This window comes from Amphiura filiformis, chromosome 14 (genome assembly GCF_039555335.1).
Source record: "Amphiura filiformis chromosome 14, Afil_fr2py, whole genome shotgun sequence".
NCBI classification, from domain to species: Eukaryota; Metazoa; Echinodermata; class Ophiuroidea; order Amphilepidida; family Amphiuridae; genus Amphiura; species Amphiura filiformis.
The window spans coordinates 32,767,326-32,782,679 of NC_092641.1; the positions used below are offsets into that span (position 1 = coordinate 32,767,326).

At 36.4% G+C, this 15,354-nt stretch overlaps 1 protein-coding gene across 1 annotated transcript; it reads right to left on the bottom strand.

Annotated features, from left to right (window-relative positions):
- Positions 1–372: 372 nt before the first annotated feature.
- On the bottom strand, positions 373–14,654 carry LOC140169978 (uncharacterized). The gene is given in 3 exon segments (XM_072193292.1): positions 373–1,028; positions 1,031–2,678; positions 14,408–14,654. Coding segments are annotated over 2 exon segments (1,707 nt in total). The 5' UTR covers positions 2,618–2,678; positions 14,408–14,654; the 3' UTR covers positions 373–908.
- Positions 14,655–15,354: the final 700 nt, after the last annotated feature.

A 15,354-nucleotide genomic window follows, 5' to 3' on the forward strand; every position in this document is an offset into this window, starting at 1 on the left:
GATATTTCGCCTTCAGTCGCCGTTCCAGTAGCGCCGCATGGCAACGGGCGAATGAACTAGATTTAGGAGCGAGCTTGCCTTTATTATTCAGCAATTTTTTATAACAAAATGGTATACAGTAAAGTTGAATATGCTAAAACAAGTAATTTATTTAATTTTATTAATCCATACATGCTAGAGTAAATTCAGTTCCCATTTTAGTTGTATTTGATGCTGATTTTGTTAGGTCCCTTCATTTCATAATGGCTTATTCAGTGTGTGATTGTCTATGAAACGGCAACGTACCAGCTCGAGCTCAGCGATCCACGTTTTTCTACGTCATTGGCTGATGGTATACTCTTCATTTTGATTCAAGCTGGTAGGCTACTGTTATGCTGGTTTCATACTACCCTGCCGCTTGCCGCTGAGCGGCGTGGCGCACGCGCATTGCAGACAAACGGACACAATAAAGGCTTGTCATTGGTTGAAACGCCCTGCCGCTTGCCGCAGCGGCAAGCGGCAGGAAAGTATGCTGGAGGCTTTAGAGAGTTTGCGATTTCCAAACGTACGTATCAAACGTACGTATCAAACGCCCGTACATCTATTCAAAATCACTCTCATGTGACGGGATTTTGAATAGACTTACGGGTGAATGATACGTACGTTTGGAAATCGCAACCTCCCGAATCACTCGTGTTCTTCTAAGTCCCATATAACATGTATAATCCACTGATCAAGGTGCAAGAAGACAAAAATGGGGTCTTCGGTCTTGCGTGAGGTTTGACCCAAGCTTGTAAGGTTGGTAAAATATGTGGGCTGCCACTCCCCCTCCGCTCCAGCAGTATCAACCGGGTGCAATGGGAAGTTGCGCACCCCCTCCAACTATTAAGAGAAAATGGTCTACCGACGGCCCTGCATGGTTCCAATGGTCAATTCCCTGCTAAAGAATCTTCCAATTTCTGGAATCTTGGATCAAGCACCACCCTCCGACTCATCTTATACTTGGCTCTTTCTAACATCCTTCTTCTGACATCTTCAGTAGATAATCCTCCGCTTCCGCTTCTCTTTTGACTGATTTTACCAGCATTTCTGTCGGCAAAGTCCTAACTAATTTCCTAATCAATTTCTCTTGCACAAAATCTTGTCCTTCTTCGCCATCTTCAATATCAACAATTCCCATATTGTCTGCTTGACCAGCAGAACGGTCTTTATTTAATCTCAAAACACTTGGTTCAGGCATGGAAGTCACACGTTGCCAGATATCCTTCTGTGGATCAGATCTCTCGCGAGTTTTCAAGTTTTCTCGAGTTTTCAGATTTTCGCGCGTTGTAATAGTCTCGTGAGTTTTTAAATCCTCACGAGTTTTCAGACCGTCTCGTGTTTTCAACTTCTCGCGAGTTTTTAAATTCTCGTGCGTTTTTAACTTCTCGTGAGTTTTTAACTTCTCGCAAGTTTTCAGAGTATCGCGCGTTTTTGAATTTTCACGTGTTTGTAAGTTAACGCGGCTTTGCGAATTCTCTTCTGTTTTTGATGTTGCGCCTTCTTTTGGTCCCGGAGACTTTGACACTTTCTTGGGAGATTCTTTTGTTTTTGTTGCAGAAACTACCTTTGATTTGCCTGATTTTTTCCGCACTGTCTTTTTACCATCATTTTCTGGTAAACATTCGGCTTGATCTTCACCTTCTAAATGAGATGTAACTTCCAATGATTTTGCGCTCATTTGCCTTACTACGGGACCTTTCCTTCTTATCGAAGGTGAATTTGGAAGACTAACACTTTGTCGTCCTGGTTTTGGTAATGGGATAGTAGCTATAGACGATTCCGGACTTGCAATGGTAGCTTTCTTCATCGAGGCAGCAAAAAGCCCAAGTGCTTTGATTTTCAATATCGGGAACTTTGTTTTCTGTTTTTGTACCGGAGCTGGACTAACCTCCGGCACGTTATCTTTAATAAGTTCCGGGTCATTGTTTTTCTCCTCATCTTGTTCCTGAGTGACTTCACTAATTTTAAGAGCACCATTTTGCTCCATTTTATTTTCATTCGGAAGAGGTAGCTTATTTTCGTTTAAATTAAAAGGACGGACTCTTGTAAACATTGGACGTTCTCTTGGAGACGTCGCCATCCGTTTCACATAACCATTAGTTAAGTTGTCTTTTCCAGTCCTTCCATTCGGCAATTCTTCTGGTGAACCAGGTTGTCCGATTGGAGGTAGAGTACTATCAAGTTCTTTTTGTTTGTGTTGGGATGTCGGTCTTGACGATGAAACAGGCCCGGTTGACACCAGTGCTTGTGGCGACGTATCCTCTTCTTGACCATCCTCATAATAATAATAATCGTCATCGTCATCATCAATTGTATTTACTTGGCAATCAAGATCCCTCTTTGATTCAAACTTCGGCAGTTTATATCTTTCTCGTTCCTGTGCTTTCACAAATCTCAATTCTTTGTCCTGATCGAAAACTTGCTTGATAAAAAAACATCTTTGGTTCCAAGAAAGCGCAGATTCTCGTTTCTTCTTTTCATTGTCGAGTTTATCTAAGAGTCTGTTGAGTCTCCTTTGCTCTGCTGGGTTTTGCACGTTCATAACTTTGGGGACCTGCCCCTCGTTGATTTTAAATTCTCTTATGGCCTGCGACATGATTTGCACTTATCGTAACTTGTAAACATCTTGCTCTTCATATATCAGTCAGCACTGTGATCTGAAAAATATAAAGGGTGATAAGGATTAAGCCGACTATAATGCCAGAATCATAGGTCACTTCTAGCCTCAATCTAGTCTTAAAAGAAAGCCCCCATTGAAAATCATTTCTCAGGAAAACAGCAGGCCAGTCAGTATAGGTTTATTTTACCTTGAAGGCAGTCTTGCAAATAATGGCTAATTTCCTGAAGCCATCTGCTTGGTATCTACTGGTCAGTACTCTCATTTCCACATCGGGTTTTTTTTCTTTCTTATTTAAGTGTGGCTTTAAGGCAATATAGCAAAATTAGTTCGATCTTTCGATCGACCACAGACGTACGTTTGGTCAATCCTTATTATGAAATATCAATTGAATGAATATTCATTACGTTTTGTTACTTGGAGAGATTTGATCATGTCTCACCTCCTTTTTCAACCAAATCGACGGTAATAACTCTTGTAGTGAGGGATCAACATTTAACCACAAATTCAGGCAAAACTCACTTCTGGGAACCAAATACCACACAAGGTCATTTTTATGTAACTCATTGACCCATTTGTGTTATATACTGCCTCTAGCTATAATGACATCCTTGTGATCTGGTCAACTCATTGACAGATACGAGCCTCAGGAGGGAATTCAATTTTTGATCAATTCTCTCCAGGAAAAGAAACGTAATGGTTAATTGTGATAACATTTAATCTTTGCATGTATGTACTGACGAATACAAATTTATATACCATTATTCTGATTAATGATATATATAGTCAATTAATAACAAGCACCGAAGCAGTATTGACGGTCGAACCCACGCTCGAACCAATTTGGCTTAAAGTTTCGGCAGTTTTCTTTCATACAAATGGTGGATTCCTGTGTCTAAAATTAAAATACATCCAGTTTAGCACACTATGTAAAATATTCATATCTCGAGCAATGAATGAAAAAGTGCTTGTTTTAAATAACTGATATTGTAATGTTTCATTAATAAACCCATCCCAAAAAGAAAGTATCCAGTTTGATTTTGGTCCATAAGTCAAAGATGGAGTCTTAAATCAAGACCTACCTAAAGTATGTTACAGACAAATTTATTCGGTACAGTTTGATACCTCATTTGTCCAAATCGATGCAGAATTGATGACATAAAGACCTTTTGAACGCACCTACCCAGGATGTTAAAGTTCATCATTCCTATTGTCAAAGATTCTTCATAAAGGTACACCATGACAGAGACAGACTAAGACTGACTTCACTGCATGTGTTCACAGATTGAATACAGATACTCTTTTACTCCTTCCTCAATGTTTTACCCTTCACTCTTCACAGTCAATATGTCCTCCTGCTGCATCAATGACTGCCAGTGCCAGACATCTGCGGCACATGCTCTCGGTGAAACAAAATGAATATTGAACAGCAGGACCAAATCAATAGCAATTACTACAACTATGATTGAGGTGATTTCATTCAAAGGTCATTTTTGTCATCAATTCTGCATCGATTTGGACAAATGAGATATCAAACTGTATGGAATAAATTTATTTATAACATACTTTTGGTTGGTCTTGATTTATCACACCTTCTTTGACTTATGGACCAATTAAACTGGATACTTTCTTTTTGAGATGGGTTTATATTCTTGTTCGTTGATTGGTTAGATTCTACAGTGGCGAACGCAAAGGGGGGAATGCACCCAGTCGGGGAACAAGTTGAGGGTTACTAATTACGTCGAGTAAAGCAAGCTGAAATTTGTTGAACCATAGACCTGAAAAGTTTTTTCAGGGTCTATGGTTGAACAGTCGGGGAAATCGAGACCGCGCCCTCCACCACCAAGCACCCCCCCCATCACTTGCGCATACCCCTGACATTGTATTTACATGTAAATATGGAGAAAGTCAGAAATCCTGAGTCTGGCACATCCCATGTACACTGTTTGAAGACTCCCCTCTTATGGGTGCAGCTAGCCCGTCACTCAGAAGACCCGGCAGTTAGAAGACCCGCTATTCAAAAAACCCATTATTCAGAAGGCGTGCTATTCAGAATTTCCTGAGTAGCGGGCCTTCTGAATAACGGACTTTCTGAATAGTGTACTTTTTGTTGAATTTTATGTTAACGTCGCGCTACTCAGAATTTATCTGACTAGCGGGCTGCATCCAACCCTTAGCGGGTCATTTTAAATGAAAATAAGCCCGCTATTCAGAATTTGACGGATTTTCTGAATAGTGGGTCTTCTGAGTAACGGTTGCCGCCGCCCCCCTGTTACAAGACTTACCGATTCGCATTTTGCCTTCACGGTAATAGATCAATCAGGTATGTGTATATATAATTCTGTTTTCATTCATCTTACAAATAATATTGCTCATTGCATCGACTTTACCATTTTTCTAAAATAATAATTGTTCAAGCATTAGAAATATCAATTTTTATAATCAGCCTAGGTTAACATGATGTCTAAAACCATTGTTCTGACTTCGTCGTCGACACAGGCCGTTGAACACGAAAATCTGCGGCTCTGCGGAGAATGACATAATTATACGGCCTATATATTATTTCTCTTTGCAAAAAAAATTGTTGCGTATATTTGTTGTGTATTGTATTAGTTTTTACCCTTCGATATTTAAAGTGTTATCAATAAAAATCAATAAACATGTATATATATCATTGGGAAAGTTTGATTTATTAGTGCTTTGGACTAAAATAATAATTATGTTAATAAAATGATGATTCAACGGCCCGAAATTTGCATAAATATTGCAAATAATTAAAATACAGTGTACCTAGAAATTTAGCAATTTACGCAAAATGCCGTCTCTTTAACAGCAGCATTTTGCGCGCCAAATTAGCTGAAATTGATCAGTGATATTAAATGGAAAGACCTTTTCTGAGACATATAACGAAGGAATTTTGAAAATCCGTTTTATTTTGCGGAAAACATGCAATTAGGCTACGCCTAAATGCCGAAAATCGCAAACTTTTCATGGCATTTTCAAGGTCGTTCGACGTTCACATCACGCAATTATTATTTTTCTGTATTTTCTTTCTGTAACTTTTAAGATCATGTCCTTAGCTACAGGGTGTCCCAATAAAAAGAGGCTCCTGGTTGCGCCCTCTTTTTCGCCTATTTCTGAAAAGTTGATTAAATATATTTTGGTATACAAAGAAACCTTTAATCGTTAGCTTTTATAAACCAAAACAATTATATCAATCGGCTCACAACTTTTGAAGATATGCTCTTTTGCATAAAAGTACCCGTTTTTCACTCTGTCCACGGATAACAAACAGAGTGGTTGGGATGGCTCATGCTGTGGAGTGGCCTGCACGATCACCAGACCTCACACCACTTGATTTGTTTCCTTTGTGGCAAAATCCGAGATCTTTGCAAACGTAGGCCTATTACTGAATGCATTCGCAAGTATCCGGCGCACAAGGATGGTACCCAACGCAATTAATGCAATGAGGACCAGGGCTGAAACCTGTATTCGCCAAGGAGGCAACCAGGTAGAGGGCAGAGCAGCACAGTAAACTCACTTCAGAAGAAGCAAAGACAAACCAAACAGCCTTTAGGGCTACCTTTAATCCTTTAATTTTTGGGACACCCTGTATCAATTCATTGCATATCTGAACAAAATAATTAGATTCAGGAGGTGAAAAACTGCTCGCAAACTATATCCTTTCAACGTTCAAGATGGCCGTCGTTACCATAGTAACAACACGTGCGGACAAATCTGTAGTGGTTTTTCGAAGTCAATTGTATTAGTAGGCCTATGCTGACCAAATAGAAAAGTCGTGTGCAAAAATCCCTCTGATCTTGACAGGGTTAGGCCTACCTTAAGCAATTTTTGAAATCCTGAATTACCCATTCAATCTTGCAGATAACTTTTCGTTCATCCCCTGATTGAATGATTTGTTTTTATTTGAACGACCATGACTAGGGCCTACTCCGACACGCCGCAAAGAAAAGTGTCAATATGAAGTGATCACAATGATTTAAAACTATGCTTAAAAATACACTTAATTTTAGAGTGCAGGCCTAGTCGAAATCAGGGGCGTAGGCCTACTGAAATTTTTCAGAGAGAAAATGGAAACGGCAAAGAGTGTCCTTAAAATGTGGACGAAAATTTGGCTGTGCCTCCTTACACTGATATCCTGGCTATACTCTACTGGTCGAAGAATGTCCTTCTGATATCAAATAATTTTTTGAAATTCGCAACGTAATACACATTTTATGGCAAATGATTAAAAATTGATATTTGTGATATTTAACAGTACTCGAAGTAAACTTTATAAATCTGATGATTTATACTTAAAGTGGATGTAGGTGGGATGAAAAGCCGACGATCAATTGAAAATTTTGACCTTTCGTATTGAAGATATGGATTTTTTCCCAGAACACAAAAAAAAATTACGTCTTTTGGGGGAAAAAATTCCATATCTTCAATATGAAAGGTCAAAATTGATCGTCGGCTTTTCCTCCCAGCTACATAAACTTTTAGAATATTTCATTAGATTTATAAAATTAACTTCGAGGACTGAACAAAGGAATGAACAAATGCATACAAATCTTAAATATCAGGGCAGCCAGCATCCCACAGGGGCAAGACTTATGATATGGTGGCAAGAAGACTTGCTTCGGTCATGATCTAATTGCAATTTCAAGCCGTTGATTTATACAGAAAAAATACTAAATATTATATTTCTAAATGATAACCTCCTCTCATACCATTAATCACATTAAATAAAACAATTACATGTACACAAAATATACAAAATTTACCAACCGCGAAGGACTCTGACCGCGAAAGACGGGTGACCGCTAGTAGGACTAATTGTAACAGTGAAAGTCCGCTCGATGAGCAGAATTTCAGCTTTCCCGTGCACTTTTGGGTCTATATGCCATAATTCTAAACGTCATTTGCGCCTAAATAGTAAAATACAGTAGGCAAAGCCTTGCCTCCATAGGCCTAAATGGAATATAAAGGCCTACTATATATAGGAATGTATAATGTATTTTCATGAAGATGTCGTGACCGGCTATGAGATAGGACACATGCATATAGGCCTAAAAGAAATCATTAAATGGATTTGAAATTTATTGACATTATCCTACATAACATTAAAAGAATTAATATTGATCAGGGGAAAAAGAATGCGCGACTTGTGATAAAAGTCTCGGTCTTGCTTTCAATCAATAGCACATAAACCATGGAAATAAGAGAATAAGATTTAAGAATATTCTCTTATTTCCATGCATAAACTGACTGAAAGCTTCATTGTTTTATTTACTATATAATTATAAACCTCGATTCTGATCTGAAGAAGTCAAATAGGCCCTACAACTAATGTATTACAAAATGTGTTTTGTATTCAGTCTGTCGATATTATGAATTTAGAAACATTTGTGAACATGAGTGCTCGGCTGCATTTATCGCGAATATCATTATTGATTTTGCATATAAAAATTATCAAGGAATTTATGATAAATATTTAATGATAGGGTACCTGCAGGTAATATGGGACCATTAAGGACGTTTAGCTTATGTGCATAAAAACTATAGAAGATATGCCCAAAAGAGATTGTTATGATGAACAACCGGTCCTTTAAGATTAATAAAACAGGCAATGTTATCTTGTTTTTATGTTTGTTTGGACGCTATGACGTCAAAATGACGTCATCGTCAAGTGTCCCATATTACCTGCATGTGCAGGTAATATGGGACACTGTGTTATCTCTATGGTGAAAATCAAAATGTTCAGAAAATCACTCTTTTGTTCTAAAAACATTTTTGTTACATGATTTTGAATGTTAAATGCAAATTTCAACAAGAAAATTCAATTTTCTAAATAGTTTTGCTTTTCGCATTGACAATGCACACAATTTCCTATGTGTCCCATATTACCTGCACTCATTCAGTTGAAAATCAGAGAAAATAATCATTTATAAAGGAAAGTGCCACTTTTCAGTGGAATTTTACCTGCTGATAAGCTTAACCCATCACCTAAAGATCATAAAAAGTGACAAATGCACCCTCAGTACCAGAGTATTTGGATACACAATCATAAAATGTGGTGTCATTGATTTTATATCAGGCCAAAAAAACGACGTAAATTTTTGGGTAATTTCACTCTTTTTGGCATTGATTTCCAAGAGTTTGATACACAGACTCCAAAACTGCATTTCTAGAAGCACAATTGATGTCTCTAAACACTTAACAAATCAACTTAAAGTGTGTACCTTCTCTAAGCTACTTTTTGTTAAAATGAAAACAGGTGTCCCATATTACCTGCTGTCCCATATTACCTGCACCTACCCTACTTGATGAATTCAAAGGTCTGAGGCGGGTCTTCTTCCGATGGCTGTAATTGTACATGTCAAATCATATGAAAAATCGTGTTTTGATCAAATATGATACCGTAAACGTTCGCCTAATGGCGCTTTTGGATTCTTAGAAATGTGAGAGCGCCATCCTTGTAAAATCTCAACAGCATTAAGGATACGTGTATGTTAAATTGAGCAACCTGGACATAATGCCTCAGAAAAAATATCGTGACTTGACCCAATACTTTAGGTCACTAGGTTAGTTGCTAGAGCAGCAAATGTTTTGGGGTTTCTTCGGGTATTCTTTCTCAAAGTGCCATTGGACTTAATTTGTAAATCGATTCATACGTTATACCTAACTCATGTTGGTAAATCTTTTTATAACATTGTAATTTCGTCATATTTTTTTTATATTCTTCAATTCAAAATTACACCCTTCTATTGTCTGACCCGTTAGCTCAGTCGGTAGAGGGTGCGCCTTGAATGGTGAATGGTACTTGTTCGAATCTTGATTTCTGCCCCCACTTTTATGTGAAGAAGGGTAAAGAAATGTTTTTGGATTTTGTCCCCATTTTACGAACGAATATTGTGATTTTAATTTAATTTTAATTTACTTTTTTTTTTTAGATAAATAGGCACTGCGAACCAACGGCAACAAAAACCGCTGACAAAATTTGCTCCACCTGCTACCTATCAATGCGTGATATATTCCACTACATTTAACAGTTAAATGACCTTTGAAAAATAGAACGGCTTCAATGTTTCAAATTGTGTAACTACATTACTTTATTCATTTATGCATTATAAATGATCAGCTATTTTTTCTTTTCTTAAAAGGATCGAACCCAAGTAGATCAGACCCAGACCATTGATCATATAACTATCAGACCACGAAGTAGTTACGTAACTCCGTGATGGTATCGGAACCAAGCACTGTTTGTATGGCGATCATTACGATCACGCTATTTTGGTATGCCTTTTTTGTGTACTGATTGTTTCGATCGTGGTTCATTACTTAAGCGCGTGATCCCGTTGACATAGTAACATTACGTAACTTCGATACCGGGCTTCGATACTGAATAGTTGTTGAGTGCACATAATATGGAAAGCCATTGGGGTATTGTGTGCCTTCCAAAGCGCCTTACAACATGTTCTCATTGTGTTGTGGAATCCTAGCCAGTATTCAATGATAGCTATAGAGGCCTTGCGTTTATCGATTGGCTCTAAACAAAGGATTTGAACCGGTTTCTTCCCCGTAATCATGGCGCAGTGCAGTCCATTCAATCAAATGTTGTCATCAACCTATTTGATCGTAGTGCATTTTGTTATGTATGTGAGACGAACTAGATGCAATCATGCTTTTGTTGAATGCATTTGAGTAGTCCGCCATATTTACGGGATGATACGTCATATGCACAGCATCTATTCAGTTGGTCGTTGTATGATTGTGTTCGTTCACTCATTCAAATTTTATTTATATCATTTGAAGACTGAGCCTATTATGATACATCCTCCGTGGAACAGTTTCAAACAAATATAGCTAGGGATTATTGGGGCAGGCCCTGGCAGAGGGTATCTTTTGAATCCTCTTAGAGGGCTATCAATTTTTTTCAGAAGGGGGGTCCCAAATTTACAAAAAGGCTGCGTCAATTAAATTGCGCACCCCCTATTTCGGCAACAAAAATTTTATGATCCCAAACCCCAAAATTTTATTGAAATCAGTCTTTTTGAATAAAATAACACACTTTCTGTGGTCATCGTGTGACTCCCTACATTTTGGTTATAAAACATTTTATGACCCCCTCCTATTATTCTTTCCAAGACTTTATGACCCCCGTATATTTGGGACCCCCCCCCCTTTCGAATAAAATGATATGCCTCTTATGACCACTGATGCATAGGCAAGGACACTCGCGCGAATTGAAAGACTTGTCAACAGTTCGTCTCACACACATAACAAATGCCTATACAATCAAATAGGTTCATTACAACATTTGATTGAATGGATTGAGTTACTCTAAAATGAAACGATAAAAACAAAGAATCATGAAAAAAGACACATACAAGATAAAATAATAAAATTATATAAACAATGTTAAAGATAAAATCAAGAAAATAGAGAATACAATTTCCTCAAATCAGAAAAAAACATTGACAGACATCATAATCTGTCAGAAATTACTGCATGAGATTCGAACCATCAATCTTCTCCACAAGTTCTCTTTATCCTCGCACTATAGTCTAATGCTCTGCTCACTGGGCCACAACGTATCAGGTGAATGATACCGCATTATCATGAACAAGTTTGTTCGATCTTGTTCATAAGTGCATGTGTCGATAGGTTTCACCCTTTAACTACACGTACCCTTAATGATCAGTGATAATAGTCGGCTTTTACAGGGATGGCGCTCTCTCATTTCCATGAACTCCATAGCGCCATTAGGCGAACGTTTACGGTATTCCATTTGCGATCCATATCCCCTGAAAAAGATTTAACTTTTAGTCCTCTACAGAGGAGTATGGGTACCCAGCAAACACAAAACGTTTTCGACATCATTTGCAAAAGGTTATAAAAGGTTATCAGAAAACGTTTAAATGTCGGGTTATATAAAGGGTATATTAAGAGTAGGCCTATAAAACGTTTTCATAACCTTAAAAAACATTTTTTGATAATCTACTGCTCAGCAAACAAAAATGTTTTACAGAAAACGTTCACATGTCGGGATATATAAAGGGTATAAAAACGATTTAATAACATTCCAAAAACATTTTTGAAAACTTGATACAAATCATTCTAAACAGAATGTTATTTTTAGTTGAAAAATATTTTGCGAGAAAGGTTTGCCCAAAATATTTTCAATAACGTTTGAAAAACGTTTTCATGACCTTTATATAACCCGACATTTAAATGTTATTAAAAGGTTTTTAAGAAAACATTTTAAGAACATTTCTGTGTTTGCTGGGTTCAAATATTTTAACATAATGTTATTTAAGTATTAACACAATATTTTGCAAAAATGTTTGCAAAAGTATAGTTTACAATAACATTTTTGAAAACATTTAAAAATATTGTTGTAGTGTGTTTTCATACAAAACGTTTAAAACGTTATCATGACCTTTATATAACCCGACATTTTAATGTTATTAAAACGTTTTTACCTGAACCAAAAGCAAAATATAACTTATTTAAAACGTTTTTAAAACGTTTTTGTGTTTGCTGGGTAGGCCCCTATTAGCGAAATACTAATTCCAACTGTTCATGTGGTATAGAGGGAGTATGGGTTTCAAAACAATTATCTCTAAGCATCTCTAGCCAATTCCATTTGAATCACACACTTCCTCTGTGTCACACTCTTTCTTTTAAGAAATTCAAAAATTTCTGTTAAATCTTCCACAGGGGTAAGCCGGATTTAAAATGGAATAAAATCATTCATATCATGGTAACAGACTTATGCAAGATTGGTTTCTTTCTGTTAAGAATTTTACAAATGTGCACTTCCAAGCAAACATGGACATGGCCCAAAACATATGCTCAAAACTTTAAAACTATAGTGCTACAGCATCAAATTTGGTATTTTACAATGAAAGAGGTTACAGGGTGATTTAAAATGAACTGTACCCAAATTCAAAAATTAAAATTAAATACTTACCGACATTTAAATAACTCGTGTTTGTAAGCTGTAACAGGATAGTATGTTTCCTATTATTGGTGGAAAACCCGTGTCTTTACCTCTAATGGTTTTGAAGAAAAGTACATTCTTAGAAAACACACCCAAAACGATGTTGCACACGGATGAGTACGAGCGTATTTTATTCAAACTATCGATTCTAGCATTTTGCTCACTCAGCTGCCCTCAAAGAGTTTCAGTTCAACATAAATTGCGCGTGTTTATTTAAAAATGAAAATAAGATGAATTGATAAATAAATAAATACAATTAAAATTAAATACTTACCGATATTTAAATAATTTTCTGTAGCTGTAATAGGGTAGTAGGCTAAGTTTCCTATTATTGGTGAAAAAGTCAGGTCTCAATTACAAGTATATGAATATTGCACCAGCACCGTTTCTATTTGAATTCAAATTTCCCTCTACGATTTCAAGTCAACGGGTGCTTTGTTCTACATGTATTATTTAACATGTAATCTTTGCAACCTGACATTGTAATTGAATATCAATTATTATTGATTTAATAATGCGAAATGTACGTAGTCATGGTAGTTGCATTTTGTTATTGCGTTAGAAAACACGGATAAACTTACTTCCGTGTGTTGGTCTAAAAATTTCTACTACAGAACACTTATTACTGCTATCTATGATATTTTTGTGATATGTACAATCTCCGCAAATATATATAAAAAATTGGGTGAAGTTGGGTACAGTTCATTTTAAATCACCCTGTATAACATGCTCTTTACATTTAGTTGTCTCGCAATAACGTTGGTACTACAAATAGGCCTAGATATAATGTTTACCTTGGATTTTCTTTGAAAAAGAAAACGTTTTTGGCCGAATTTGTTACTTTTTTTTTCAAATTGCTCAAGGAATATTGCAATTTACATATTCTATTAAGTTTTTCTTGATTTTTATTTATTTATTTATTTTGTTAATGTATTTATATACATAATTCGTTTCCATCTTGGGAGGACAAACTGTAGCACGAGTTACCGCAGCACGAGTTACCATGTTTTTTGTGAAGCAAAAACTATATATCGAGGGTTGACAAACAGAAGGCCTTAACTCAAAAAGTGCCTTTTTGAGAAAAATGAGTAAAATAATATTTTGCATTGAGATGTGACCAAGTATTTATTGTGCTATAGATGCAATAGGAAGTTGAATTGAGTTAAGGCTTTATGATTTTAAGAATATGTGGTACCGTATTACAGATTATTTTGGTACCAAAATCTCAAAATGGCCAAAAGTGAGTTAAGGCCTTCTGTTTGTCAACCCTCGATATGAAGGGCAAATCTTGTTGAGGTATATCAAGATAAACCTTAACACAGTGTGTTTCGGACACTATCAAAATAAAAAACAAGTGATTTTTTAGTCCTCTGCTCTTTTTGCAGGTGTCCCATATAGCCTATAACGATCCTGTTCACACATCAAAAATTGTCAAAATTGTCAAAAATTGTCGGCACTAATGTATTAATTCAACATTTGAGAGGCGTTGAGAGGACGTGCAACATATTCAGCCGTTTTATACGTGTAGGCCCTATTAATCTGTAGAATTGTCTTCATCGAGTCAGTAATTCAGGGACAAAAAGAAATGATGCAAGGAATCCAACTAGCATAAAAGATAATAATAACAGATTCCTGCAAAAATAAACAGTTTTGGAGAAAATCTCAGAATTTGAATTTAGTTTACTGACTCGAGGAAGGTATGCGAACTATACTATGGTATAGGCCTGTTATATTAAAATTATAATTATTATTGTACTCACCGTTGTAAATATTCAATCGATGAACCCTGCACTGAGGTTTAACACGGTGGTTGCTATCGACTAACATTACTAAATAACTCCATTTTAAACTTTTATTTCATCACGAAATCCAAAATGTTCATACATACATCGCCAATCCATCATATAACAGGTTGTACAATTATTGTATGATACCATGGCAACAGACGCTAGTCATGGTCAAGGGTCATCTCATTTTGTTAAGAACTAAAACATAAATGTACCTCACACTCTCATGTATATGTGTGTACATTAGCGGGTAAAATGATCACCCGGGGGAGGAACACTCGGATATTGATTGGGAATAGGACTTGCATCTGTGAGCAACATTTTTATCAGCTCAGCTGCCCAATGTTGTTGTGGGCCTTGCAGCAGCGATGGATGATCTTTGTTTTAATATTAATAATGTGGCTAATGATAGTTTCACTTTTTCTAAATTTTAATGGAAACTATTATCTTGAAGCTTAAGGGATCGGATATCAACGTTTGCACAGTATTTTGTGGGACATGAGTGCACATCAGACATATTGAATTGCATTCTGAAAAAGAGGAATGTCCTTCTGATATCAAGTAAATTTTTTAAAATTGGCAATATAAAACACATTCTACTGTTAAGTGTATGTAGCTGGGAGGAAAAGCCAACGATCATTTGAAAATTTTGACCTTTCGTATTGAAGATACACATTTTCCCCAAAAGACCAAAATAATTTTGGGAAAAAATGTTTTAATCATGTTTATACACTAGGCCTATAGGCATAACAGCTCTATGGTACAGTGGTGAAAAATAAGATGTGATTGACAAGGGACTAGGCCTACTTTTACATAAAAATGGCACCTGGTTCAACAAATTCCAATCACCAAGGGGCCAATAAAATAAAGATGTCCTGGATGAGTAAATAAGCATTTATAGTTACTTTGAATTAGAAATT